This window comes from Hemiscyllium ocellatum, chromosome 12 (assembly GCF_020745735.1).
Source record: "Hemiscyllium ocellatum isolate sHemOce1 chromosome 12, sHemOce1.pat.X.cur, whole genome shotgun sequence".
NCBI classification, from domain to species: Eukaryota; Metazoa; Chordata; class Chondrichthyes; order Orectolobiformes; family Hemiscylliidae; genus Hemiscyllium; species Hemiscyllium ocellatum.
Window position 1 is genome coordinate 30,492,488 of NC_083412.1, and position 27,246 is coordinate 30,519,733.

The 27,246-nt window shown below is 40.2% G+C and overlaps 3 protein-coding genes across 9 annotated transcripts in view; 1 reads left to right on the top strand and 2 right to left on the bottom strand.

Annotated features, from left to right (window-relative positions):
* The window catches only part of ofd1 (OFD1 centriole and centriolar satellite protein), a 103,032-nt gene extending 98,939 nt beyond the window's left edge, over nucleotides 1-4,093 (bottom strand). For all 3 annotated transcript variants that reach the window (XM_060833477.1, XM_060833476.1, XM_060833478.1), the window contains exon 1: nucleotides 3,979-4,093. The gene's annotated coding sequence lies outside the window, so the exon portion shown is untranslated. The remainder of the gene's footprint in view (nucleotides 1-3,978) is intronic.
* Nucleotides 4,094-4,198: 105 nt separating this feature from the next.
* trappc2 (trafficking protein particle complex subunit 2) lies at nucleotides 4,199-24,894 on the top strand. Of its 3 annotated transcripts, none has more exons than XM_060833471.1 (5): nucleotides 4,199-4,281; nucleotides 10,781-10,887; nucleotides 17,477-17,619; nucleotides 19,970-20,057; nucleotides 21,087-24,893. In XM_060833471.1, exons 2-5 carry the CDS (start codon nucleotides 10,795-10,797, stop codon nucleotides 21,183-21,185), a joined length of 423 nt encoding a protein of 140 aa, XP_060689454.1. In that variant the 5' UTR covers nucleotides 4,199-4,281; nucleotides 10,781-10,794; the 3' UTR covers nucleotides 21,186-24,893. The 3 variants fall into 3 exon arrangements, with proteins under 3 accessions (XP_060689454.1, XP_060689455.1, XP_060689456.1); XM_060833472.1 differs by having other exon boundaries at nucleotides 4,271-4,342; nucleotides 21,087-24,894; XM_060833473.1 differs by lacking the exon at nucleotides 4,199-4,281 and adding an exon at nucleotides 9,733-9,813 and having other exon boundaries at nucleotides 21,087-24,894.
* rab9a (RAB9A, member RAS oncogene family) overlaps nucleotides 24,636-27,246 on the bottom strand; it is a 44,314-nt gene continuing 41,703 nt past the window's right edge. For all 3 annotated transcript variants that reach the window (XM_060833470.1, XM_060833468.1, XM_060833469.1), the window contains one exon: nucleotides 24,636-27,126. In XM_060833470.1, the coding sequence (XP_060689453.1) occupies nucleotides 26,483-27,088 (606 nt within the window). In that variant the 5' untranslated portion in view covers nucleotides 27,089-27,126 and the 3' untranslated portion in view covers nucleotides 24,636-26,482. The remainder of the gene's footprint in view (nucleotides 27,127-27,246) is intronic.

Genomic DNA, 27,246 nt, shown 5'->3' on the forward strand with positions numbered 1-27,246 from the left:
TCAGCAATTCCCCAAAACATTTGCACAATGATTGCCTAGGATTAGGGCATTTACATTATCTCAGAGGATGATCTCATCCTACCATTGTATCTGGGGCAACATGTGACTGAGAGAGAGTAGCTGGGGGTTGTCTTGAGTGGCATGTGACTGTGAGGGAGTGGCCAGAGTATTTGTAAGCATTACCAACTGACCTGTATAAAGGGGATGTGTTTTCTTTGTTCAGGACCTCTTTAACTTGACTTTACATACCTAGCTTGTACAGCTTTTAATACACTTTAACTGTTTGCAAAAGTTGGTGTGTACAACCTTGGGGGAAAAGAAACCTAACAAGGCTAATATCTGTCATTGGGTAAGTGCTAGAATCCATTATTATGGATGTAGTAGCTGCTTTTTGAGAAAATCATAATACAATCATGCAGCGTCAATGTAGTTTTGTGAAAAGGAAATCATGTATGACAAATCTTTTAAAGACTGTTGTGGATATAATGAGCAAATAAACAGGAACTGGTAGATGGTGTGTTTGGATTTACAAAAGGGATTTGATAACATATGGTTTTGTGTGGGGGATATCATGCTTCAATAACTTGATCAAATCTTTTTGAAGTAATGACGAAGATGATTGAGAAAAAAGCAGTTGACGTTTTACACAAGGACCTTGTCAAAGGCTTTACCTCATGACAGATTGGTACAAAAGGTGAAGTCACATGGTATTGGAACTGAACTGGCAAGATGGATACAGTACTGGCTTAGTCATAGGAGACAGAGGCTAGCAGTGAAAGGATGCTTTTTGGAATGGAGTGTTGTGACTAGTGGTGTTCTACAGGGATCAGTGCTGTGACTTCTGCTGTTTGTGGTGTATGTAAATGATTTGGAGGAAAACATGGCCAGTCTAATTAGTAAACTTGCAGACGATGCAAAAATTGGTGGAGCTACGCATGGTGAAGAGGACTGTCTCAGGATACAGTAGGATATAGATCAGTTGGATGCATAGGCAGAAAAATGGCAGATGGAGTTTAATCTAAACATGAGGTGATGCATTTGGGAAGGTCAAAAACAGGTGGAAATTATACAGTGAATGGCAGAATCCTTAACAGCATTGCTATGCAGAGTGATCTGGGTGTGTAGATTCACAGATCACTGAAGGTGACAGTGCAAACAGATAAAGTAGTAAAAAAGGCCTATGGCATGCTTGCCTTCATTGGAAGGGGTATTATGTATAAGGATTGGTAAGCTATGCTGCAGCTTTATAGAACTTAATTAAGGCCACACTTTCAATTTTACAGTTCTGGTTACCATACTACCAGAAGGATATGGGTGCTTTGGAGAGGTTACAGAAAGGTTTAACAGAACATTGCCTGGTATGGGGGAATATTAGCTAAGAAAGATTGATAGACTGGCTTTGTTTCCACTGGCACTCAGGTGGTTTACAGGCAACCTGCTAAAAGTTTGCAGGATTGTGAATGGCATGGATAGAGTGGAAAGTATGGGGCTTTTTTCCCCCAAAGCGGAGGGGTCACTTTCTCGGGGACACTGGTTCAAGGTGTGTGGGGTGGTTTAAAAAGATGTGCAAGGCAAGTTTCTGAGTGGAAAGTGCCTGGAATGTGTCGCCAGAGATAATGGTGGAAGCAGACACAAAGTACCTGGATGAATGCATGAATAGGAAGGGAATAGAGGGATATGGATCCTGTAACTGAAGGCAGTTTTAGTGTGAAAGGGCAAAGTATGTTGGTGCAGGCTTGGGGGGCTGAAGGGCTTGTTCCTGTGCTGTATAGTTCTTTGTTCTATGACTGCTAACCAATAAACAAATAGAATTGGGATAAATATTCTTAGTCAAGATAACAAGTCATAACTAGTGGAGTGCTATAGGATCAATGCTGCAGCCTCAACTATTTTCAAACCATATTGATGACTGTATTGCAGCCCAAATTTGCTTATGATTTTAAAAAAAACTAAGTTGATTTTCTGTCAAGAGTCTGCAAACAAGATACAGGTAGGTTAAGTAAGTGAGGAAAAAAAATCTGATAGAGAATGATCGTTTTAATAGGGACAATACATAAATTTAAAAAATTATGCAAGTACCTTGCTGTACTGGAAAGTATTTCACTATAAATTCTGTGTATGGTCATCTTCTTCGACAACCACTTGATGAAGAGGCAGCACCTCAAAAATTAGTGTTTCCAAACAAACCTGTTGGACTATAACCTGGTGTTGTGATTTTTTTTTAAAAAAAAAACTTTGTCCACCCCAATCCAACACCAGCATCTCCAAATCATGACTAAATATTGAAACATCTTTAATAAATCTATGCCAGATTCTTTGCTACACTCTTATATATTACATAGCAGCCCTGTCAATTTTCTCTCTAACCCAGATTTACAGCTTTATTCTAAATAATGGTCTTGTTTCGATATATCTCACTCAACATGTACCTTCAAATAAGTTTACATGTCACCCAATCAACATCTAGGTCTTCGCTATTAACAACTCCTAAGTTTGCTCCTCTCCCTTGTAAAATTGCTGTCTTCTTTACAGCTGTAAATGTTTATTGTAAACTGTTTTGTAATTTGTTTAATAAAATAAAAAAAAACAACTCCTAAGTGGGATCCCCAGTGGAGGGCCCTCTATGCAGGAGTCCTCCCCCTTTCTCTCGGGGATCTGGGGTGGAGGGTGTTGCACGCAGCAGTCCCCTGCAACTGCAGATTGCGGTGGTTCACAGACTCCCAGCCAAACTGCTTGTTCTGTGGCGCTGTGGAGTCCGTGGACCATATGTATGTTGGGTGTGGGCGTTTGCACTCCCTTTTTGATTTTCTTAAAAACCTTCTCCTCTGCTTTTGGTTGCACTTCAGTCCCACGCTCCTGATCTTCGGGCACCCGGTGCGGAGGAGGGAGAGCAGGTCTGAAGACATCCTCGTGGGTCTGCTCCTGGGCCTGGCCAAACTGGCCATAAACAGGTCCAGGCAGCGGGCCGTGGAGGGGGTCGTTAGGGCCGACTGCCTGCCCCTCTTCCGCGGTTACGTTAGGGCCCGGGTGTCCTTGGAGATGGAGCACGCGGTGTCCACGGAGATGGAGCACGCGGTGTCCACCAACACCCTGGAGTTGTTCAGGGAGAGGTGGGCGCCGCAGGGAGTGGAGTGCATCATTTCCCCCTCCAACTCTATTTTGATTTAGTCCCTGCCCTCCCCTTCACGGTTTGTTCACACAGCATTGCCCTTTGATGTGAAGGGCACTGCTTGTCACTGGCCACTCGGGTGTTTTCCTACTTTTCCTGGTGGTGGAAATTGAATAAAGATTTGTACACCTTGTCTCTCACTGTGTCTCACAGCTGCACACACACAAAAAAAAAGAAAAGAAAGAAAAAAAAACTAAGTAACAAAATATCCACCATTCATTCAGAGGACGTCACTGGCCATCAGAGGCTGTGCTGGGTTTTGTTTCCAAGAACAATCCCACTTTAAGAAATGGCCATGGCCCCTTCACTGGATAAAAATATAACCTTTACCTACAGGAAATTACCCTCCCCTATTGTTACGAATGTTTTTCTCTCGGTGGTCTGGTTTAACTACCGGGGAACCAGTGAAGTCGGTAGATGCTGGAAATCAGAGTCGAGGGTGAGTTGCTGGGAAAGCACAGCAGGTCAGGCAGCAGCCGAGGAGCAGGAGAATCAACGGTTCAGGCATAATCCCTTCATCAGCCTCCGGCCCGAAACATCAATTCTCCTGCTTCTTGGATACTGCCTGACCTGCTGTGCTTTTCCAGCAACGCACTCTGGGGTAACTGCAGTTGACCAAACGGGTAGGTGGGTGTGTGTCTGTGATACCGAATAACCAGAGGCCTCTCTCCTCCTCCTCCTCCCAACGATGTTGGAGACAACCGGAACGCAAGAGCCTCTGTGCAGAGACCCCCATCCATCAGGATGGTGCGTATTCCGGTTCGGTTCAGCCTGGCCTTTCTTCCAACTCCCGGGGAATGGACACCCACCTGAGCTCCAGAGACCGGCGTACTGCTCGCGCCCTGTAACAGCCGCTTGCCGTTCCCGTAACTGCAGCAACTGTCCGACGCCGAGGACCGGTCACGTGACTCTCCAGCGGCCGTTACCCGCCTGCCCCTTCTCTTCCCCGCCCCCGCTTCAGCAAGCGGCGGGCTGATTGGCTAACTGACTGGGGTGGCGCCCATCGGCTAATACCGCCTGACGATTGGTTGGCGTGTCGGACGTCCTCTTCCAATCGCCTTCTCCGTTGGTTGCAGGTGAGCTGTCGCCAGGGCCTGGGCTGAGGAGACGCGGTGAGTGCAAGAGGTCGGGGTTTTCGGAGGGTATGCTGAGAGAGTTGTTGCCTTGTTAGTGGTGGGTTGGCTGTTGCCTTAACCGTATTAACGGAACGATGTTGATATTTTAATCAGAAGCGTTCGTCATTCGCCTTCCCTGTTGTCTTTCCTTCCCAGACTCTTTATATACCATTGGACATTACTGCTCAGTACAGGGCCTTCGGCCCTTGATGTTGTGCCGACCTGTTGAACCAATCTGAAGTCTATCTAACCTACACTATTCCGTTCTCGTCCATATGTCTATCCAATGATCATTTAAATATCCTTAAAGTTGATGAGTCTACAACTGTTGCAGGCAGGGTGTTCCATGTCCCTACTACTCTGAGTAAAGACACTACCTCTGACATCTGTCCTATATCTATCACCCCTCAATTTAAAGCTATGTCCCCTTGTGGTAGCCATCACCATCTGAGGAAAAAGGCTGTCACTGTCCAACCTGTCTAACCCTCTGGTTATCTTGTATGTCTCCATTAAGTCACCTTCTCTCTAATGAAAACAGCTTCAAGTCCCTCAGTTTTTCCTCATAAAACCTTCCTTCCATACCAGGCAACATTCTAATAAATCTCCACTGAACCCTTTCCAAAGCTTCTGCGTCCTTCCTATAATGTGGTGACCAGTACTGTATGCAATATTCTTGGATCTGAAACTCAATCCCTCTACCAGTAAAAGCTAACACCATATGCCTTCTTAACAACCCTATCAACCTGGGTGGCAACTTTCAAGAATCTATGTACCTGGACACTGAGATCTTTCTGCTCATCTACATCACCAAGAATCTTACCATTAGCCCAGTACTCAGCATTCCTGTTACTCCTTCCTCACATTTTTCTGCACTAAACTCCTTTTGCCAACTCTGCAGCCTATCTATGTCTCTCTGTAACCTACAATACCCTTTGTCACTATCTACAACTCTACTGACCTTAATGTCAACTGCAAATTTACTAACCCATCCTTCTATGCCCTTATTCAGGTCACTTATAAAAATGACAAACAACAGCAGACCCATACAGATCCATGCGATACCCTGCTACTAAGTGAATTCCAGGATGAATATTTCCCATCAACCACCACCCTCTGCCGCCTTTGAACTAGCCAATTTCTAATCCAAACCGCTAAATCACCCTCAATCCCATGCCTCTATATTTTGTGTAATAGTCTACCATGGGGAACCTTATTAAATGCCTAACTGAAATCCATATATATCACATCAACCGCTTTACCTTCATCCACCTGTTTCATCAGATTCTCAGAACTCAGTAAGTTTTTTGAGGCACAAACTACCCTTCACAAAACTGTCGACGATCACTAATCAACTTATTTCTCTCTAGATGATAAGTCCTGTTTCATACAACCCTTTCCAATGCTTTACCCACAAACAAAGTAAGGCTCACAGATCTAATTTCCAGGGTTGTCTCTACTCCCCTTCTTGAACAAGGGGACAACATTTGCTATTCTCCAGTTTTCTGATACTATTCCTGTAGACAGTGATGACATAAAGATCAAAGGCACAGCAATCTCCTCCCTGGCTTGTCAGAGAATTCTAGGATAAATCCTATATAGCCCAAGGGATAGTCAACTTGGCTGAGTCAAGTTTGGGGGTTGAGCGTCTTCTTCATTCTCATCAACACCACAGCGTAGCATCTTCTGTCTGACAGTGCAATTTGATGTCCTGTCTCATATTCACCAGCGGTTATGTAACCTGGTAGGAAACACTTAAAGCAATTAAAAGTAAACCCCAATTCCAGCTCCGGTATGGTTAGATGAGAAATTCTTTGCCTCTTCTCTTCACCAGAAATAGCTGCTAAATAATAGCAATGAGCACCTGAGCTGTGCAGCACCCTTCAGACCTGCTGCTCCTATCAATAAGATCTTGGATTTGGTCTTATCTTCACTTCCTGTCCACATCATTCCTCACTGCGTTGTCCTTCACAAATCGACCTAGCTGAGCTTTGAATGAGTGTCAAGGCTGAGCCGCTGCTACTTTGAAGACAAAGTTCAACACATCCACAACACTTTTTTTTTCTGAAAATATTGCCCAAACTTCTGATGTAAAAGTCAGTTGTATTGCCTTTAAATCATTTCCCATTACTTTTGTCTCCCCAAAGTGTTAACATCCTATGAGACTATGAAATAGTGTGGAGTTGACAATTTGGTCCTTTGAATAGCAAAGCATGCACATGAGACTGTGTGTGTCTGATCAGACACTCCTCGTGTACACTTTCCAGCTTTTCCCTATAAGCCTTGATTCCCCTACTGATCAAAAATCCATCTAACTCGGCCTTAAAAGGATTCTACTCCCACAACACACACTTGTAAGAAATTCTGAAAATGCTCAAACCTCAGAAGAAATTCCTCATCACAGTTCTAAATTGTCGCTCTTTATTGAGTATAGGGCCTCTGGTCCGACACCCTCATGAGGGACACATCCTCTTGGCGTTTAGCCTGTCAAGTCCGTTAAGAATCCTGTATGTTTCATTTGAGATCACCTCTTTTAAATTCCGATGAGTAGAGTCCCAAGCCCCCCCGTTTCGTGAGCAAAGGCAGGGGGTTTGGGACTCTACTCATACTCTTTGGGGGGGGGGGGGGGGGGGTCAAGAATGAACCTTCACTAAACTGCCTCGAAAGAAATGATATATTTTCTTAAAGAAGGAGACCAAAACTGCTTAGGTACCCCAGTTGTGTTCTCAATAACACTTTATACAGTAGTAGTATGATTTCCCTACTCTAATACTCCACCTTCCTTGAAATAAGGGCCAACATTCTGTTAGCCATGTGATTATTTGCTGCACCTGTGTGCTAGCTTTCTGTATTTCATGCACAAGTACCTCCAAGTCTGTGTTGTAGCTTTCTGTTTTTCTCCATTTTAAATAAGTTCTTTTGTTTTCCCTTCCAAAATGAGTAACTTCATAATTTCTAACATAATACTCTATTTACCAACTTTTTACCTACTCACTTAAACTTCACTATCTCTGTAAACTATTTGTACCTCTCTCTCAAAATGCCTTTTTCATCTATTTTTGTACGTCTATAAATTTGGCTACAGTGCATTCATTTTCTTCCTCCAAGTCATTAATAAGGATGTAGGTTTGCTCACTGAGCTGGAAGACTTGATTCCAGACGTTTTATCACCCTACTAGGTAATGTCTTCAGTGGGCCTCCAGGCAAAGCACTGTTGGTAATTCCAGCATCATTAGCAATGCTTCGCCCGGAGGCCCACTGAAGATGTTACCTAGTAGGATGACGAAACATCTGGAATCAAGCCTTCCAGCTCAGTGAGCAAACCTACGTCCAGAACCTCCAACCTGAGCTACAAATCTTCTCATTAATATATACTGTAAATAGTTGTGGTTCCAGCACTGATCCCTGTGGAACCCCAGTGGTCACAGATTGCCAACCTGAAGTAAAAACCCTTGTCCTTGCTGTTTGCTGCCCATGCGTTAATTTTCTATACTGCCTCCAACATAGTGGGCTCTTATGACTTTTGTAAGGTACCTTTTGAGCACCTTCTGGAAGTCCAAATCCAACACATCAACTGGTTTCCCCTTTTATCCATACTGAAAAAGTTCTAAATTAGTCTGACATAATTTCCCTTTACCTGATTCTGCTTAATATCCTCTGGATATCTGTCCTATTCAGTCTCAAGACCTCATCTTTCAATAATGTCACTACTTGTTTAAAATTCTATGCAGATTTGCCTAACATCCTGTGCACTGAGATGATCTCCTGATGGTCTTCTGTGAACCTTGCTGTACCGATTTGTAAATTTAATCAAAATGGTGTCTGAAAACACAACCAAACAAGCCATTTATATACTGTGGCTACAAGAGTTGGTCAGGGACTAGGAAATCTGCAGTGAGTAATTCAACACAAGACTGGAATGGAATAGTCTCCATCTGCCTGGATGCATATAGCTCCATCAGCACTCGAGTGTTACAATGTCCAGAATACATCAACTTGCATGAATGGCATCCCACCTGGGAACATTCATTCCCTTCACCACCAATGCATGATAGCAGCAATATGTACCATCTACAAGGTGCATTGTACCATCTCACCCAAGATTCCTTCAACAGCACTTTCCAATCCTGTGACTGCTACCCCATGGAATGATGAGGGAGCAGATGTGTGGGAACACTTACTTGCAGGTTCCCCTTCAAATCAGACACCATTCTTCACTGTTGCTGCATCAAAATTCTTAATGATATTTTGAAGAAATTGCAAGGTATCCAATTTGCTTGTTAATTCCCTTTTAATCTAATTTGGTTGGCCCCTATTGTTACACCTTTTTAATTTTTGAGCCTTCTGTTAAAGAAAACTTACTTGAACATTTTAAAGCCCTTTTAAAAATAGCTATTGGTGCACAAGAAAATCGAGAATATCAAGTAGGTTTCATAGCTTAAAGAAATTAAATTTTGAAGTGCATACATATCAACACATGGTGTGGTTAATAAGGTAGGTGACCCACAGGTGAATGTAACCATGAGGGAATATGATAGCATGATGATAAATATTCCTGAGTCAGGAAGATAGAAAAGAAAACAATAGTGGTAGCAGTTTTGAGTAAAAATAATATTACAGTACTAAAATGAGAATGCTCTGGAAAGGTAATTTGTTTTAGTTGAGAAACAATAGAAAAATATTATGCTACATCGTGGGCAATGTAGTGGTTATGTTGCTGAAAAGTAATCCAGAGTTCAGAATGCACTGTTTGGAAGGCAGTAGAAGTGAGAAACCTCAACTTTAAAAAGTATATGCAGGAGTACTTGAAATGCCATAACATTCGAGACTATGGGCCAAGTGCTGGAAAGTGAGATTAGTGTAGATGGGTTGGTGCAGACTCAATGGGATGAAGAACTTTTCTATGCTGTCTGACTCTGTAACTTTTTATACGCTTGTAAGTCTGAAATGAAACATATAAAATTCCAGACACACAAGCATCATGCTTTTTTATGTAGCAATCTTTTATTTTCAGTGTTTTTGTTTCCAACTTTACTAGTTTGTCTACTATTCCAACCATTTCCTATTGCACCCCTTTCCTATTATTTATCCATAAAAGACAGCATTGATTACAGAATGGTTAATGTTGAGAATAGCAGTTTAACCAATCCAGGCAGATTTTACAGTTCTTTCATTTCACTACCATTAGCTTATAAGGTATTATGCTTCCACCATTCTTTTTACATGCCCTTAACAATTTTGCATTCTTTCAAGATCATAGTCAGATGATCATCTTAACACTAAAGTACCTTTTTTTTTCTCTCTCTCAACAATGAGACCCTTGACACTTAATATATTTTCTGACTTGAAGCCTTTCTAGTGTCAGCCACAAAACCTAAGCATTATTCAAGAGACAATTTGACCAGATCTCTTCTATTTGTTCATCATTCCTTTTTACTTATGTTTTAACCAGGTTATGCAACATTCCATTGGCTAATTTGACGGCTGCCCTTCTCTGCCTGGACACCTTGACCATTGAGGCAACTTGTGCTGGTCATTTTTTTCCACATACATAAATCATTTGAGACATAGTTGACTTCTGACAGATTATATAAATTGGATAAAATAAGTAATTTTATTGGCGTCTTTTCATATCCTGGCCCCTTCTAGTTTGCATAACTTGAACATGTTTTGTACTGTTTGAACTGATCAGTAACACAAATTGAAACAGCAACTAATGCTAGCATTAAGCACTTCAATCTTTCCAGTTCCCACCATCCAAATGTAATCTCTTCAGTAAATACATAGTGTTCAGTCCAGTTTTTTTTGTGTTCCAAATCTACTTAAATTTGTGTTAAACTAATAGTCTTGTTTTACTGGAAACTTTGTTAAATGCATATTGTAAATCTAAATGTCGCATGTGTTGCGGCTTGTCGAATGTTATCCTGAGCTTGCTTCCCTTTCAGAATCCAACTCAATTACTGGTTAATAGATCAGTTCCTGTCATACATTCGTTTGCGTTTTGCTTGATTGGCTATTCTGCATTTAAAAATCTAGTCAGTGATTCCCCTTAATCTGGACAATTGGGGCCAGTTGTTTTGTTGAGGTCCGCTAATTGCTCACTGTCCAAAAAACAAACACTTTGGATCTTCCTTGACTGTTATTTCAGTACAGTACTATACATTGCATGTATATCGTTGATATTTTATTTAAAACCAGTGGTTAGCACTAATTAGAGCAATGTTGACAGGGCCTCTGGAAATATATGGCTCATTTTGAACTGGGAATAATCATGCATACAGTGAAGGGGAACCTAATAAAAGGTTATAAAAAATGAATTTGAGTACTGGTAAATATCTTTTCTTGAAGGTAAAATGTAAACCTTCAAATTTAGTTTTGAGTAGAAGTACTTGAATCACATATTCAATGCAGGTACTTAAACTCACTGAGTGGAAATAAAGTTCTTGTGAATTAGGGAATATGCTGTTCATTAATTTTAATATGAATGTTTTTGTTACAGGTTAAATCAGAGACATGTCTGGTAGTTTTTATTTTGTTATAGTTGGACACCATGACAACCCTGTTTTTGAAATGGAGTTTCTTCCAGCAGGCAAAATGGAGCCCAAAGTGAGTTTGTAAAACTTCAATTCACTATTACTCAGAAAATACTGTTATCTGCTTCTTTTAACATGGAGGAAGATGGTATGGTTGACCAGTGCCTCCCAGTATCGCCCTGGCCTCTAGTGTTCCTTCTTCCTAACCCCCCCCAATAAAAGACCAACGATTTGGATGTGGCAGCAGCAAATTATGACAGATGATGGAATCTGAACTAAAAACAAAAAAATGCTGGAGATCAGAGTCAGGCAGCATCTCCATGGAGAAAAGGCCAGCTGACATTTTGAGTCTGGATGCCTCTTCAGATCTATATGTGGCCATATTTTGAAATTCTTATATTTTACTTTAAATCTTTATATCACTTACCTTCTCCTTTTACTTTAATTTACAGTCCCAGAGAATCACCTGAAATGGCTGCTTTCTCTCTTCTCATCCCATTACTAATGATGACCACTGAGAATCTAACCTTGGTTTCTTTATTTTCCTCATCTGCATGTTGACATGTGATGTGGGACTTCAGCATGCACATGTACACTGACAACAGTCAGTACTATCTCTCTCTTGACGCTTCCATTTTCCAATATACAGTAATGGGTGAGAAGAAATTTCTCCAAATAAAATTCGGGATCAAAGATATTGTCTTCAGGTCCCACCATTAATTGTCCTCTTACCACTGTTTCAAACTGTATTCCAAGCTTCTGTCTGAGGCTGAAGCAGACTCTATGGTTGCATATTTTACCATGGGCTAAGTTTCCAGACATATATCTACACCAGAACCTAAGACGATCCATTTATGCCAATTGTAAACACTCCACTTTACCTCTGCTTCCACTCAACTGCTGCCGAAACCCTCCTCCATGCTTTTATTGGCCCTAAATCTTATTATTCTAATTATCTCCTCGTTGGTTTACCATTTACCACACTCCATAAATTTAAGCTCATCCAAAATTCTGCATATCATCATTCACCAATTCATTATCCCTGTGCTTCCTGACTGACCTGACACGAGGATTAAAAAAAAATTGTCTTTGTTTCAAATCCTTCCCTAGCCATTCCCCTCGCTATTTATCTAATTTCCTTTTACTCTGGCAAACCCTCTTGTGGTTCTAGTTGTGTTGGATATTCCCAATTTTTGATTTCTCCAGCATTGGTGGTGTGACGTTAGCAGCGAAGGCCATAAACTCTGAAATTATCTCGCTACGCCTCTCAATTAAACTTGACTCCTGTTTTAAAATATTTCTTGAAACCTCTGAAGATCTTTTTGTGACTTCATCAAATCTTTTTTATCACATTCCTGTGAAGCATCTTAATTACGTTTTGTTAAAGGTGTCATATAAATATGTCTTGCTTGCATCTTCACAATCTTTAAATTTTCTAATTAATACAAACTTGCACTTCAGGTGACACTACAGTTGATTTATATTTCTACCATTTTTGTTGTACCATTCTGAGAAATGTGTGCCTGTGGGACAGAAGGAAAGGCATGGTCAAAAAGAGTAGGCTTGACCCTTTATCAACGTGGCAACATCACACTTCAGTTACCTAGACTGAGAGCTACTAGCAGCTGGAGGTTCTGATGCACAAAAGACCCTATTTTAAAAAATAAATCATGTAGGTCTGCATCAGCTTTTTATACTGTGCCGCAGTGAGGATGTAATGTGCAAACTTGTGGTTAACTTTTCAAATTGCCGTGGTGATTTTGCTTGGGGTGCTCCCCCTAAAAGTGTAGTATTCATGACTACGTATAAAGCCTTGACAACAAGGATAGACACACACACTCTTATATGCAACCACAGGGTTGGAAGGAGAAAGAAAGAGAGCTTTTTCGGGAATAATTTTTGAAAAGGAAAAGACCCAAAGGAAAGGATTCTAATGTAATCTTTATATTCATTGTATATCAACACTGTTTTAGTGATGATCAATACTGCTGTGGTACAACTGAAAACATGCATTTGTGATATCCTGTTTGACTCTGAATCACATTTATATCTTGGTTGTGTTTACATATGTTAAATTTATGTCCATACTTTTCTGCCAGTTTGCTTACTAAATTGCTTTCATGACCTCTGGAACCAACTTATAGGAAATTCTGAATTCTATGTCTTCTCCCTCGAAGATATTCGCATCTATTTTCCTGTTCTTGCCACTAGATTTCTTCCAGTGTCTCAGAAAGTCAACTTAAAGATCCTTGTCCTCAAATTCCTCTCTACCGTGCGTGAATACAAGTGAACCTCTCCAGCACAAGCACCTAAACATCTGTTTGTGGCATCAGGCAACTGTTAATGCCCATTCCACTTCTCAGATTTTGTTGTTCAGTCATTACACCTGTCCTTTGTAAATTTTTCCCTTCAACAATTCATCTTCTAGCTTTCTGATAATTACTTTTGACTTGCAAGCTTTCTTTCTCCCCTCTGTGTATGCGATCTTTTGATTTGCCAGGTGCAATGGACCAGGCCAGACCCCCTCAAAACATTTCAAGAATCTAGACTAGTTTCTAACTTTAATTGTTTTAAGCAAGTGTAATGTGGATATTCCAGCAGAGATGCTGCTGGTCAAACCACTTAGTTTCAAACAAAGGAGTTTATTTACAAGATTTCAGTTGTATTAGGGGACTCCAGTCCAAGGCACAGACAGGCATTTCTGTAGCCAGCAGCGAAAGATCAGAATGATGTGTGGCCTCCCTGGTGCCATGATTAAGGATGTCTCGGAGAATGTGCAGAATGTTCTCAAGGGGGAGAGGGACCAGCATGAGGTCATTATACACATTGGTTCCAATTACCTAGGAAGGGAAAAGGATGAGATTCTGGAAGAAGAATATAGTGTTAGGCAGGAGTTTAAAAAGGAGATCCTCAAGAGTAGTAATATCTGGATTACTCCCGGTGCTGCGAGCTAGTGAGGTTAGGAATAGGAGGATAGAGCAGGTGAATGTATGGGAGAAGGATTCACATTTTTGGATTATTTGAATTTCTTCTGTGGTAAAAGTGACATGTATAACAAAGACGGATTGCAATTGAATTGGAAGGGAACTAATATACTGGCAGGGAGATTGGCTAGAGCTGCTCAGAATTTAAACTATTAAGGTGGGGGTGGATGAAATCCAGGGAGATAGTGAGGAAAGAGATCAATTTGAGACTGGTACAGTTGATAAAACGAAGCGAGTCAAACAGGCAGGGACAAAGCAGAGAACAAGATGGGACTGATGAAGTAAACTGCATTTATTTTGATGCAAGGGGCCTAACAGGGAAGGCAGATGAACTCAGGGCATGGTTAGGAACATGGGACTGGGATATCATAGCAATTACAGAAACATGGCTCAGGGATGGACAAGACTGGCAGCTTAATGTTCCAGTATACAAATGCTACATAAAAGGCAAGAGAGGAGGGGTGGTGCAGTTTTTGATAAAGGATAGCATTACAGCTGCACTGAGAAAGGATATTCCCTGAAATACATCAGGCAAGTCATTTGTGTTGAACTGAGAAATACGAAAGGGATGATCACCTTATTGGGACCGTATTCTAGACCACCTAATAGTCAGGACAATTGAGAAACAAACTTGTAAGGAGATCTCAGCTATCTGTCAGAATAATAGGGTATGGTAGGGGATTTTAACTTGTCAAACCTAGACTGGGACTGCCATAGTGTTAAAGGTTTAGATGGGCAGGAATTTAAGTGTGTACAAGAAATTTTTCTGATTCAATATGTGGATGTACCTACTAGAGAAGGTGCAAAATTTGACCTACTGTTGGGAAATAAGGCAGGACAGGTGACTGAGATGTCAGTAGGGGAGCACTTTGGAGCCAGTGACCATAATTCTATTAGTTTTAAAATGGGGATCTAAAAGTTGAAATTCTAAATTGGAGGAAGGCTAATTTTGACAGTATTAGGCAAGAACTTTCAAAAGCTGATTGGGGGCAGATCTTCACAGGTAAGGGATGGCTGGAAAATGGGACGCCTTCAGAAATGAGATAACGAGAGTCCAGAGATGGTATGTTCCTTTTAGGCTGAAAGGAAAGGCTGGGAGGTGTAGGAAATACTGGATGACTAAAGAATTTGAGGGTTTGTTTAAGAAAAAGAAGGAAGCATATGTAAGGTATACATAAGATTGATCGAATGAATCCTTGGAGTATAAAGGCAGTAGGAGTATACTTGGGGAAATCAGGAGGGCAAAAAGGGGCCATGAGATAGCTTTGGCATATAGGGTTAAGGAGAATCCAAAGGGTTTTTACAAATACATTAAGGACAAATAGGTAACTAGGGAGAGAATAGGGCCCCTCAAAGATTAGCAAGGCGTCCTTTGTGTGGAGTTGCTGGAGATGGGGGAGATACTAAACTAGTATTTTGCATCAGTATTTACTGTGGAAAAGAACATGTAAGATAAAGAATGTAGGGAAATAAATGATATCTTGAAAAAAGTCCGTATTACAGAGGAAGAAGTGCTGGATGTCTTGAAACACCGAAATGAATAAATCCCCAGGACCTGATCAGGTGTACCCTAGAAGTCTATGGGAAGCTAAGGAACTGATTGCTGGGCCCTTTACTGAGATATTTGTATCGTCAATAGTCACAGTGAGGTGCAGGAAGACTGGAGGTTGACTAATGTGGTGCCACTGTTTAAGAAGGGTGATAAGGACATGCCAGGGTACTATAGACCAGTGAGTCTTATGTCGGTGGTGGGCAATTTGTTGGAGAGAATCCTGAGGGACAGAATGTACGTGTATTTGGAAAGGCAAGGACAGATTAGGGATTATCAACATGGCTTTATGCATGGGAAATTATGTCTCGAACTTGATTGAGTTTTTGAAGAAGTAACAGAGTGGTGGACGTGATCTATATGGACTTCAGTAAGGTGTTTGACAAGGTTCCCCATGGGAGACTGGTTAGCAAGGTTAGATCTCATGGAATACAAGGACAACTAGCTATTTGGATACAGAACTGGCTCTAAGGTGGAAGACAGAGGATGGTGGTGAAGGGTTGTTTTTCAGACTGGAGGCCTGTGACCAGTGGAGTGCCACAAGGATCGGTGCTGGGTCCACTACTTTGATTTGAATGTGAACATAAGAGGTATAATTAGTAAGTTTGCAGATGACACCAAAATTGGAGGTGTAGTGAACAGCGAAGAAGGTTACCTCTGATTACAACGGATCTTGACCAGATGGGCCAATGGGCTGAAGTGGCAGATAGAGTTTAATTTAGATAAATGTGAGGTGCTGCATTTTAGGAAAGCAAATCTTGGGACTTATACACTTAATGGTAAGGTCCTAGGGAGTGTTGCTGAATAAAGAGACCTTGGAGTGCAGGTTCATAGCTCCTTTGAAAGTGGGGTCTCAGGTAGATGGAATAATGAAGAAGGCACTTGATATACTTTCCTTTATTGGTCAGAGTATTAGGTACAGGAGTTGGGAGGTCATGATGTGGCTGTACAGGACATTGGTTAGGCCACTTTTTTGGAATATTGTATGCAATTCTGGTCTCCTTCCTATCGGAAGAATGTTTTGGAACTTGAAAGGGTTCAGAAAAAACTTTCAAGGATGTTGCCAGGGTTGGAGGATTTGAGCTATAGGCAAAAGGTTGGGGCTGTTTTCCCTGGAGTGTCGGAGGCAGAGGGGTGACCTATAGAGGTTTATAAAATCATGGGGGGGGGGTGCCTGGATAGGATAAGTAGGCAAAGTCTTTTCCCTGGAGTGGGGTGTCCAGAACAGGAGGGCATAGGTTTAGGCTGAGAGGGGAAAGATATAAAATGAACCTAAGGGGCAACATTTTCAGAGGGTGGTACATGTATGGAATGAGTTCCCAGAGAAAGTGGTGGGGGCTGGTACAATTGCAACATTTTTAAGAGATATTTGGATGGGTATATGAATAGGAAGGGTTTTGAGGGATATGGGCCAGGTGCTGGCAGGTGGGACTAGATTGGGTTGGGATATCTGGTTGGCATGGATGAGTTGGATCGAAGGGTCTGTTTCTGTGCTGTACATCTCTATCACTATTGCCAAATGAAACACAAACAAACGAGAACAGAATACTGAGTAACTTAACCTCTCTGAAAACCAAAGTTCATTCCAATGTAATGGTGTTGTTCCAAATACTTGCAACAATCCCCATAAACATCCCTTGACACAAAAGTAAAATCAAATACGGTCTTACAGGAGAGAAGCTAGTGAGACGCGGATCAGTGTAGACCTCCTTCTTTGGGGTCAGCAGCTTTTTCCACACTCCTGCTAAAAACCGAACCAAACAAGAGAAAAGGTGATCTGGGAAAATGGCCGCTCCCCTTCCATTGTACAAATGTTTTTCTTTTCAAAAATTTGAAAGCCTGTTGGCTGAGGAAGTGTCTGTTAGCTGTATTCAAACTGGCCCTAAAATCCTTCGACTTAAATTTTTTTGGAGTCTGTCTTTTATGACCTCTCTGGAAAAAAAAACTCCAAGGACAGCATAACCTTGTTAAAGTAATAGCATTGTCATATAGATCACTTGGAATTGTAACTTGCTGTAATGGTTCAAGGTGGGAAATATCAATTCCATGCTAAACACAGCAGAGTGAATGCATTGGTGAAGTAGCTTTTTAAGTATTTACATTTTATTCAATTTTCTTCTGCAAAACAGGATGATCACCGACACTTGAACCAGTTCATAGCTCATGCTGCTCTGGATTTAGTAGATGAGAACATGTGGTTATCCAACAATATGTATTTGAAAACTGTTGACAAGTTCAATGAATGGTTTATCTCTGCATTTGTTACAGCTGGACATATCCTTTTGAGTAAACTTTCTCCAATTCTTTGCTCCCATGGGGAGAGGAAAAAAAAAATTTGCTTTTTACTTTCTGCACAAATAGCAACTTGTGAACTGATCTGTTAGAGAGATGTGCATTAATTGGAATTGTATAAGCTTAGACAGAATTATAGATGAGAGATAAGCTACAGTTTCATCACTTGCCCCCTTCAGGAATACTCATTCCTGAACTTGTAGAAAGTAACTAAAATTCCAATATCATGGGATGTGCTATGTGAAATAGCTATAACAATGATTTCAATAATATTTTGAAAAGTATGGTTCTAAGCAATTGTTTTGTTTTTAATAGGCAGTCAGGGATTGATTTAGTATCCAAATTAAATGCACAACCACATGTAAACTAGCATAGGATCAAAAAATCAGAATTTAATGTGTGGCATCCAGACTGGCATGGGAAGAAGGGTTTCAATTCACTGTTGACAGTCATCAGTGTTTGGGAAACAGGGAGCTGTTCTGTTAAGATGGGCAGTCTAGGAGTAATAAAACTCTGGTAATTAGCATCTTTGTAATTTATAGGTGGGGCCTGCAGAAACAAGTTTGACACAAAACCCCCAATTAGTAAAGAAAAGTATTCCTTCTATCTGTCTAACCTCTATTTAAACACAGATCCAGAGATGGAGTTATGCTCCAACTCACTAGCAAGCAGTTCAAATTCAAGTATATTGAAGAGGTTCTCCCTCCTTCTTCCCCCCCCCCCCCCCCCCCCCAAGAATCTTTTGCATTTGAAAATTAAAAGTACAATATTAAACAAAGATTGAAAGTTGAAATGTGACCCAATGTTTTCACACATCGACACAACGTTGTCTCAATGGGTGACTTAAATACACAAAGGAAAATTGTCAGAAGTTGAAAAGTGATTGGTATCTCATTCTTTGAAATTTTACAAATATATAAGTAAAATCCCTGGCTCACATTATACCGTTCAGTAGGATCCTGATCCCACCCTTGGTTAAGAGGAGCCCCTCTTAACAAAACAGCTGCAGAGTGTTGATTGTCTACAGTGAATTGAAACCCTTTCTTCCTATACCCAATCTTGGTGCCACACATTAAATTCTGATTTTTTTAATCCTATGCCAAGTAGCCGTGCGTGTTTAATTTGGATCCTAAATCAATCCCAGCAATCCCAATTGTCTATTTCTGCCTGTTATTGGTTTCCATGTAGACTATGACAACTGAATCCTCCCATTCTCTCTCTGCTTCCCCATGAGGCAGTGTCCTTCAGTCTGGCACCAGACAGGCACTGCAATCTTGAATTTCTGCTCTCAGCACGAGGAACTGTATTTATCCCGTCTAGTGTTCCCTTATTGCCAAACTCCTTTTTGCTCCCCCAATTGAATGGTATCCTGAACTATGGTCAGTTTGCTCATCAGCATGGTAATCCTATTCCCATCCACAAAGATCCCCCATCATTGCACGCTGATCCACACACCTGCCTGACTGGTAGTCACCCTCCTCTCCTGTCCATTGTTCTAAGGGGAAATTAGGTTAAGTAGAACTTCATAGTTTATCAAAGAGTCCAAGTAACTCTCCCCTGCCTGACACTATATAATGTCTGCAACTCAAGACTCCAGGCTAGGGAGAGAGATTTATTGAACCTGTTCAGCATTGTTAATACACATCTCTGAAGCAAGTGGGACTTAAACCCAGGTTTCCTGACTCAGTGCTAGGGACACTACCATGGTACCATAAGAGCCCCCTCATAATAGATTAAATATAATGTTTAGGAGCAACATACATCAATACAGGTTGGACTCTCTCAAAGATACTTTTTAATCAACCTGTTCAGACATATTACAAATCTTTGGGGTTAGTGGGACTTGAACACAGGCTTCCTGACCGAGGCAGGGATACTAACACTGCACTACAAAACCCTTTCACCAGACACCCAGAGAGCCTTCTCAAGCTCCCCCCATCTCTGTATGCTGTAGCCTGTTCATAATGCCATTACATACCTTGAGAGCAGGTGGAACTTGAACCGGCTGATTCAGCAGTATGAACATAACACTATCTCAAGAGCCCTCCAGGCCAGCTCAAGACTATCTCTGACCTGGCAACAGCTACATGTACTGAATTGAAATTGAGTCATGTAAATAGCATGTTCAGAAATGTTATTACATACTTTTACATGGGACTTCACCCCAAGCCTCCCGTAACTAGTTACTAATTCTGTTACCGAAAGCAATAACCAGTTACTGTCTCTGGTTTGGAGGCACAAGCAGTTAAATCATTTTATGCATGTGAAAATAAATTTATGCTGCAAATACATAATTAAAGCATTTGATCCTGTTTCCTTAATTCCATTTCACATATGAGATTTATTATGTTGCATGATGTGCGTCAGGAAGATGGAATAAAAAATTTTTTTAATGATGTCTATGATTTGTACATTAAGGTAGGTAAAATTGTTTTTCTCCCCACTGGGACAAAAGAAAATTAGGATGTCATACTGTTTAATTTGTTTATGTACCTTGCCAGTTAATATTTCCTATTCCATTGTTTATAAAAATTAGCTTTAGATTAATGTTTAACTCTTTTTTTTAATTATTTGAAAATATGGAGTATGGTCAAAGAGGATCTCCTGTCATGTCATGACTAAAAGCATTGGTGGTATCCCTTAGTCACGAAAGAGACCTTGGAGTGCAGGTTCATAGCTCCTTGAAAGTGGAGTCACAGGTGGATAGGATAGTGAAGAAGGCATTTGGTATGCTTTCCTTTTATTGGTCAGAGTATTGAGTACAGGAGTTGGGAGGTCATGTTGTGGCCACTGTTGGAATATTGCACGCAATTCAGGTCTCCTTCCACTTGGAAAGATCTTGTGAAACTTGAAAGGGTTCAGAAAAGATTTCCAAGGATGTTGCTAGGGTTACAGGATTTGAGCTACAGGGAGAGGTTGGGGCTGTTTTTCTTGGGAGTGTCAGAGGCTAAGGGGTGAACTTGGAGGTTTCTAAAATCATGAGGGGCATGGATAGGATAAAGGGACCTAAGGGGCAACATTTTCAGAGAGTGGTACGTGTAGGGACAAAATCTTCTCCCTGGGGTGGGGGAGTCCAGAACTAGAGGGCAAAGGTTAAAGGCGAGAGGGAAAAGATGAGAAACTTAAGAGGCAACTTTTTCAGGAAGTGGTAGAAGCTAATACAATTGCAACATTTAAAAGGCATTGGATGGGTGTATAAATAGGAAGGGTTTGGAGGGATATGGGCCAGCTGCTGGCAGGTGGGACTAGATTGGGTTGGGATATCTGGTCAGCATGGATGAGGTGGACTGAGGGGTCACTTTCCATTCTGTACATCTCTATGACACTAAATGTTGTAATAGCTAAGGACAATCAAGTCTCTGATAACTAAGCTCAAATTTCTAACTGTACATACGAATTTTGAAAATTCCTATAGCAACTGTTTGACTATTTCAATTTTCTTTTTAGTTTGCCATGAATCCATTTTATGAACCTAATACCCTAATTCGATCAACAGCATTTGACAGAAAAGTTCAGTTCTTAGGAAAGAAGCACCTACTGAGCTGAACAAAAATATACTGAAGACTACAGGATATCAGAAGTACCTTTAACTGTGTATAGCATTGTCTGTATTGGTAACTTTACTCTTCAACTGTATTATTCCTTTGTGTATATGTATTTATTTATATAAAGAAATCAATGTTGGGCTTTGGCACATATATTTACTAAGTGCAAGTTATGTAGGTTGCCTTACAGTAAGTCTGCATGTTGAACAGTTTTCTTTGTAATTAATCAGCTATATCTATATTAAAGCTTGAAACTTCAGCTTAAACAATTTGTCAATGTGCAAGGATGTCTGCCTATATAGAAACTGGGTCATGTGTGGTGCTGGAAACACTGATTCACCTGCTCTGCAGATGCTGCCTGACCTGTGCTTTTCCAGCACCACATTCTTGATTCTGATCTCCACTCCTCACTTTGTCCTACATAGACACTCAGCCCTGCCCACAACTATTTACAATGTTTGGGAGAAGATTTGTAGCTCGGGTGCTTGTTGTTGTGGTTTTGTTCACTGAGCTGGGAGTTCTTATTGCAAACGTTTCGTCCCCTTTCTGGTTGTCATCCTCATTGTTTGGGAGTGCTGTGAGGAGGCATGGCACTCATCCACAGATTCTATCAACAAACACGTTGACCTGGACCCAATATACCGGCCACTGCAGCAGACAGCAACTGACAACCAGAAGCGGCAGAAACAAGCCACTATCAATGCCCGAGGAAACACGACAGAAGCGCTTCACAGGAGGCTCCCAAGCACTGAGGATGTCACCTAGAAAGGGGATGAAACATTTACAACAAAAACTCCCAGCTTTGCAAATGGAACCACAACAACTATTTACAATGATTTAGTTTGGATTATTTCACTACTGCAAAAGCTTATGAATTGTGGCAGTAGGTACTGGTTATAGGAATGATCATTCAGTTCATTCAACACAGCTAACTTTAGCCAGAGTGTATCCTGACTGCAAAAATCTAATTACTTGAGCTGGCATGCAGCTGAATTCCATAGTTAGTAGAAAAGGCAAGTATTCCCTCAGGAGCCTTTAATTGGGGGTCCCAGCCTGTCAAAACAGGATGAAATACCATGGCATGTCTGGACAGGTGAGAGGCAGTGGAGACAATCTAACACCAATCTGTAAAAGACTCACCTGTGCCCTATAATGCAAACTGTAAGCATTTTGGGGAGATGGGATCAATGTGAAAATCCATTCAAACTGGGGGTGTGAGCTGAAACAGGAGTCCACCATAAGCATGAGAAACCTTGACATATTAAGGAAATGATTATACTAATTTGGATTCATTGAGCAGAGATATTGTCTTTTATTGACTGCTGTAACGATACTGGAGTGTGACTAGTGAGGCAACCCAGGGTATAATGAATGGTATTTGATGGTAATAAAACACCCATTATTAGATACATTGAATAAAATAGAATAGTCCTGTATCAGCTGTGTAATTTTAAACATTTAATTGAAAATGTATTTCTAAAGCCAAAAGTTTACTGCAGATATAAATTCTGTGGCTGTCTGAATAGCAGCTCTGGAATGTCACATGATAGTATTTAAGTAGCTTCAAGAGCAGATATGCACTATAACAGATAGCAGTCTGGAGCCATGATTGCATTTGCCCCTTTCATAAATACACAGGTTCAGGGGTTAAAAGTGAGTTTCAACTGTGTGCACATATTATGGCTGAAGTACAGGTCAATAAAACTCTTGCTCCATACTGGAAGACATTCAGCAAGCCAGTTCAAAAGGAAACAAGAATTTCAGCTATCTGTAAAGTCAAAATAGACTGAACTATCACCCTGCTGCTATCTGTATATGTCGCATTATTTCTTCTCTGCTAAACTTTATCTTAATTTATGTTAATGAAAGAAAGAGTATCTTAAAACATTTCAGCCTAGGAGACCATGCCTGCACAAGAGGATTGATTACAATGGTTAATGTAAATCAAACAAGGAAGGCAGGTTATTAAAGAGGAGCCTGTTCAGCATTCACCAAAAACTTGACAAGTTAGGTACCTCATCTGAAAAGTGGGCAGAACAGTGGTTAGCACTGCTGCCTCAGTGCCGCCATTCCAACCTGTGACCTTGCCCTCTGACATTATTCTGTCAAAGTCAGATGAACAGCATGTAAACACACACTTTGGTCCAACTTATCCATGCTGATCAGCTATCTCATTTGCCAGTACCTGATCCATATCCCTCTTAAACCTTTCTTATTTACCCATCCAGATGCCTTTAAAACATTGCAATTGTGCCAGCCTCCACCACTTTCTTTACAGCTCATTCCATACATGCACCACCACCTGCATGAAAAAGTTTTCTCTAAGGACTCAAGATTTTTCTCCTCCTCACCCAAACCTATGCGCTCTAGTTCTTGACTCCACCCCCCGAGAGAAGACCTTGTCTATTTACCCTATCCATGCTCAATATTTTATAAACCTCCATAAGGTGACTCTGATCAGCAATACTCCCCAGGATCCTACAATTAAGCAAAAGTCCTGCTCTGAATTGCCTCTCCAAAATGCAGCACTTCACATTTATCGAAATTAAACTCCATCTGCACAACCTGATCAAGATCCTGCTGTCCTCTGAAGTAACCTTCTTCACTGTCCACTATACCTCCAATTTTGGTGCCATCTGCAAACTTACTAATAATACCTAATCATTAATTTAAATGACAAAAAGCAACAACAATCCTTGTGGCACACTAGTCTGAAAGGCAATCCTCCACCATGACCTTGTCTTCTACCTTTGAGCCAGTTCTGTATCTAAATGGCTACTTCTCCCTGTAATCCAAAAGATCTAGCCTTGCTAACCAGTCTACCAGGAGGAACCTTGTCGAATGCCTTAGATCTATTTCAGATATAGATCACATCCACTGCTCTGTCCACATCAATCTGTTACTTCTTCGGAAAGTTCAAAAGAACAGAAACTCATCTTTTGTTTAAATAGTTAACCACATTCTCGTCTCAATTGCTTAACAATTTTTCCATTATTTTATTTTCTTTCCCATTTTTTTGCTTTGCACCAGTTTGTTTCTTTCTCTGAAGATGGTGCTTTAACTTTGATATAATTTCTACTTTATTTCAGACTTCCAGGCCTTTTACTTTTAAGATCTTGACAGTACATCATTCATTTAAGTGTCAGTCGTAACTATTTGCTCAAGACAATAGACAGGTTTTTAAACTCATCATCACCTTTGAGTCAAAAGTCCAAACCTGATCACTGAGCAAAGACTGAAACTAAAGTCCAGACCTCTAAGTCTGAGCTTCTGGAACAGAGTTGGGTTAAGTAAAAGATTCAAAAATGTGAATGAAATTAATGAGTAAATTACAGCATGAAATATGCAACTGATATCCAAACTGTCAAAATCTTCACTTTGACAGATTTAAAATACTGGGAAAAAAAAAGAAACACAAAAAAGCAGCCAATGATTAAATAATTTTATGCAGCAACTAACAAAAGCAGTGGCAATAATGCAAAGATGACATTGTTAGAAATGGCTACTCAATTCTCAGCAGTGTGCAGTGATTTAACAAATGCAACTCTCATCAACATTAAAATGTAATTCAGCAGCACCTTAACAGCCAAAGTTGACAGTAGAGATCCTAATTTGTTAAATGGGTCATTTTAACTGTTACAAGCAGCACATTTACTGTAAAGCTTCAAAATAAAGTGCTTTTATATTTAACTCCACCTTTCTGTAACCGAATTAATTGTTCCATTATGTAAAGCCTGATCTGGCCATATTAATAAAAGGTATTATTCTGCTTAACAAATAGGTCTGTCAGGATATTACAATGGTTCATCATGTTGGGCCTTCCACTTGTGTCTCGAGCAAAAATGCAATTTGTCAGTGATTATGAAATGCCATATTCCTGATCTCAGTTTGATCATGGAAAGATATGGAGACAAGGGAAAACTGGCCAACAGCACATCCAAAACAACTCAGCAAAGGCCTTTGATCAGCTTTGCATCAAATATTCTTGACTTAGGAAGACAGGATTACATAAAGAGAAACAAAGGAAAGAAATATTTCACCACTAAAAATGTGTAAAACTGATTCAACTTTGGCATACATCAGAATATACTGTAGAAGGGAAGGCCAAAATTTAAAAAGAGCTGTAAGTTAAAGCCAATGATTCTGAATTAAGTTTGTTTGACAGATTCAAATCATATCTTTCGTCACAATGTACAAAAGATACAATTTAAAGTTAAAATAATTATAAAGTCCAGTTCAGAACTGTGGATAACTTCGTACAATATGGTAATGAGACAACATATTGCCCAAAATACAACAGCATTTACAAATATAATTAGTCTTATAGGCTACATTAAACCCTGAGGAAAGAAAAAAATGCATAAGGTGCTTCATAAATGATGCTGAACAATTAATGTTTAATGTTTAAAGCAGATTTTAAATTATTTCAGCGCCCTCGACAAGTAATTTCAAAGTTTCACGGTACCTTTGTATTATTCCACTTAAAATTAGCTGTACATTAACAAACTAAACTCTGGCAGGTGACTGACCCAAATTGTTGGTCAAACTCTGCTTTTTTCAAACTTAATGCAGCTAACAATGGAATGATATCTTTTGGTTATCTGACATTGTAACATTCTGCAGAGTTGAACCAACTCAAAAGCTAGTCAAGGTTTTCAGTACCTGCAAAAATTTCATTCAAGAAAAATGTGATCAGTAAACATTTTAGTTACACAAAACTCAAAACTAGGGCATGAGAAAATAAACAGGTGGTGGTTTCTATCCAATAACAGCAAATAACTATTTCCCCCTTGTTTGAAAAAAATAATAATTAACCCCATTATATTTTAGGGTCAGATTACGAACATGAATACATAAAGGAGAATTTTATGGAACCAATTTACACAAATGGTAAATGTTTAGAGTTAATTAGGTTCCAATTCTCCAACCGTTATCTCAAGCTACAGTATGGTTTGTTGCACAAAGATTTTTACACTTCAGTTAAAAATATTGTACCATCAACAACAATTTTTTTAAATTTAAAGCATGTAAAGCTGTGCCATTTTTCAAAGTTGATTTCAAATCCACAAAACCTTTTTATTAAAGTATATGGCCAATGAATAAGTTAATTATCTATGAGTAACTCATCTCATTAGCATTGTGCGTGTGCATTCAAACCCTTTCACAACCCAAGGAACCTAGTATCTTCAGCTGATTGGCACTGGTTTCTCAGAACAGTTCCAACAGATTTGCATGACCCAATCAATCAACAATTCGTAAATGAATGGCATACAGTGGAAAGTTCACAGCATCCAACAGTCAGCAGCAGAAAGAACTGTGTTTCTTTCCTCGATTAAGATTCACTGTGTCTGTTTGCATGAAATTGTCAGATCTATCATCAGCAGCAAGAACACGACGAACAGCTTCTTCAAAGGCTACTGCAACATTGGTAGCATCTTTTGCGCTTGTTTCAAAATAAGGATGGTTACCATTCTCTTTGCACCAAGCCTGAGCTTCTTCTGTTGAAACTTGCCTCTCAGCAACATCAATTTTATTACCTAGAACCACAAATGGGAAACTCTCTGGTTCCTTGACATCTGCATAATAGATGAATTCCTTTTTCCAATTGCCCAAATTTTGGAAACTCTGGTGATCATCAACACTGAAAGTAAGGAGGCAACAATCAGAGCCTCGATAGAACGGTGTCCGAAGGCTTCTAAATCTCTCTTGACCAGCAGTATCCCATATCTGCATTGTCACATAATGTTCATCTACTTCCAAATCTTTGTTGAGAAACTCAACACCTATTGTGTGAAACAGATGAATGTCAAATTTATTGGTAACGTATCTATTCATGAGTGAACTTTTCCCTACTCCACCATCACCCAGTAGGATCACTTTTAGTAGAGTTGACTTTCCAGCCATGGTTCCTTAAAATAACTGAAGTGATGTAATCAAATAGCCTGGAAAAAAAAAGAGATTTGTTACCAACTAGTTGGGACCAGGTAGAATCTAAAATTAAATTATCCCAATTCTAGAACAATCAAAGCAGTTAGGCTCAAGCTGACAAAACAACCTTTAGG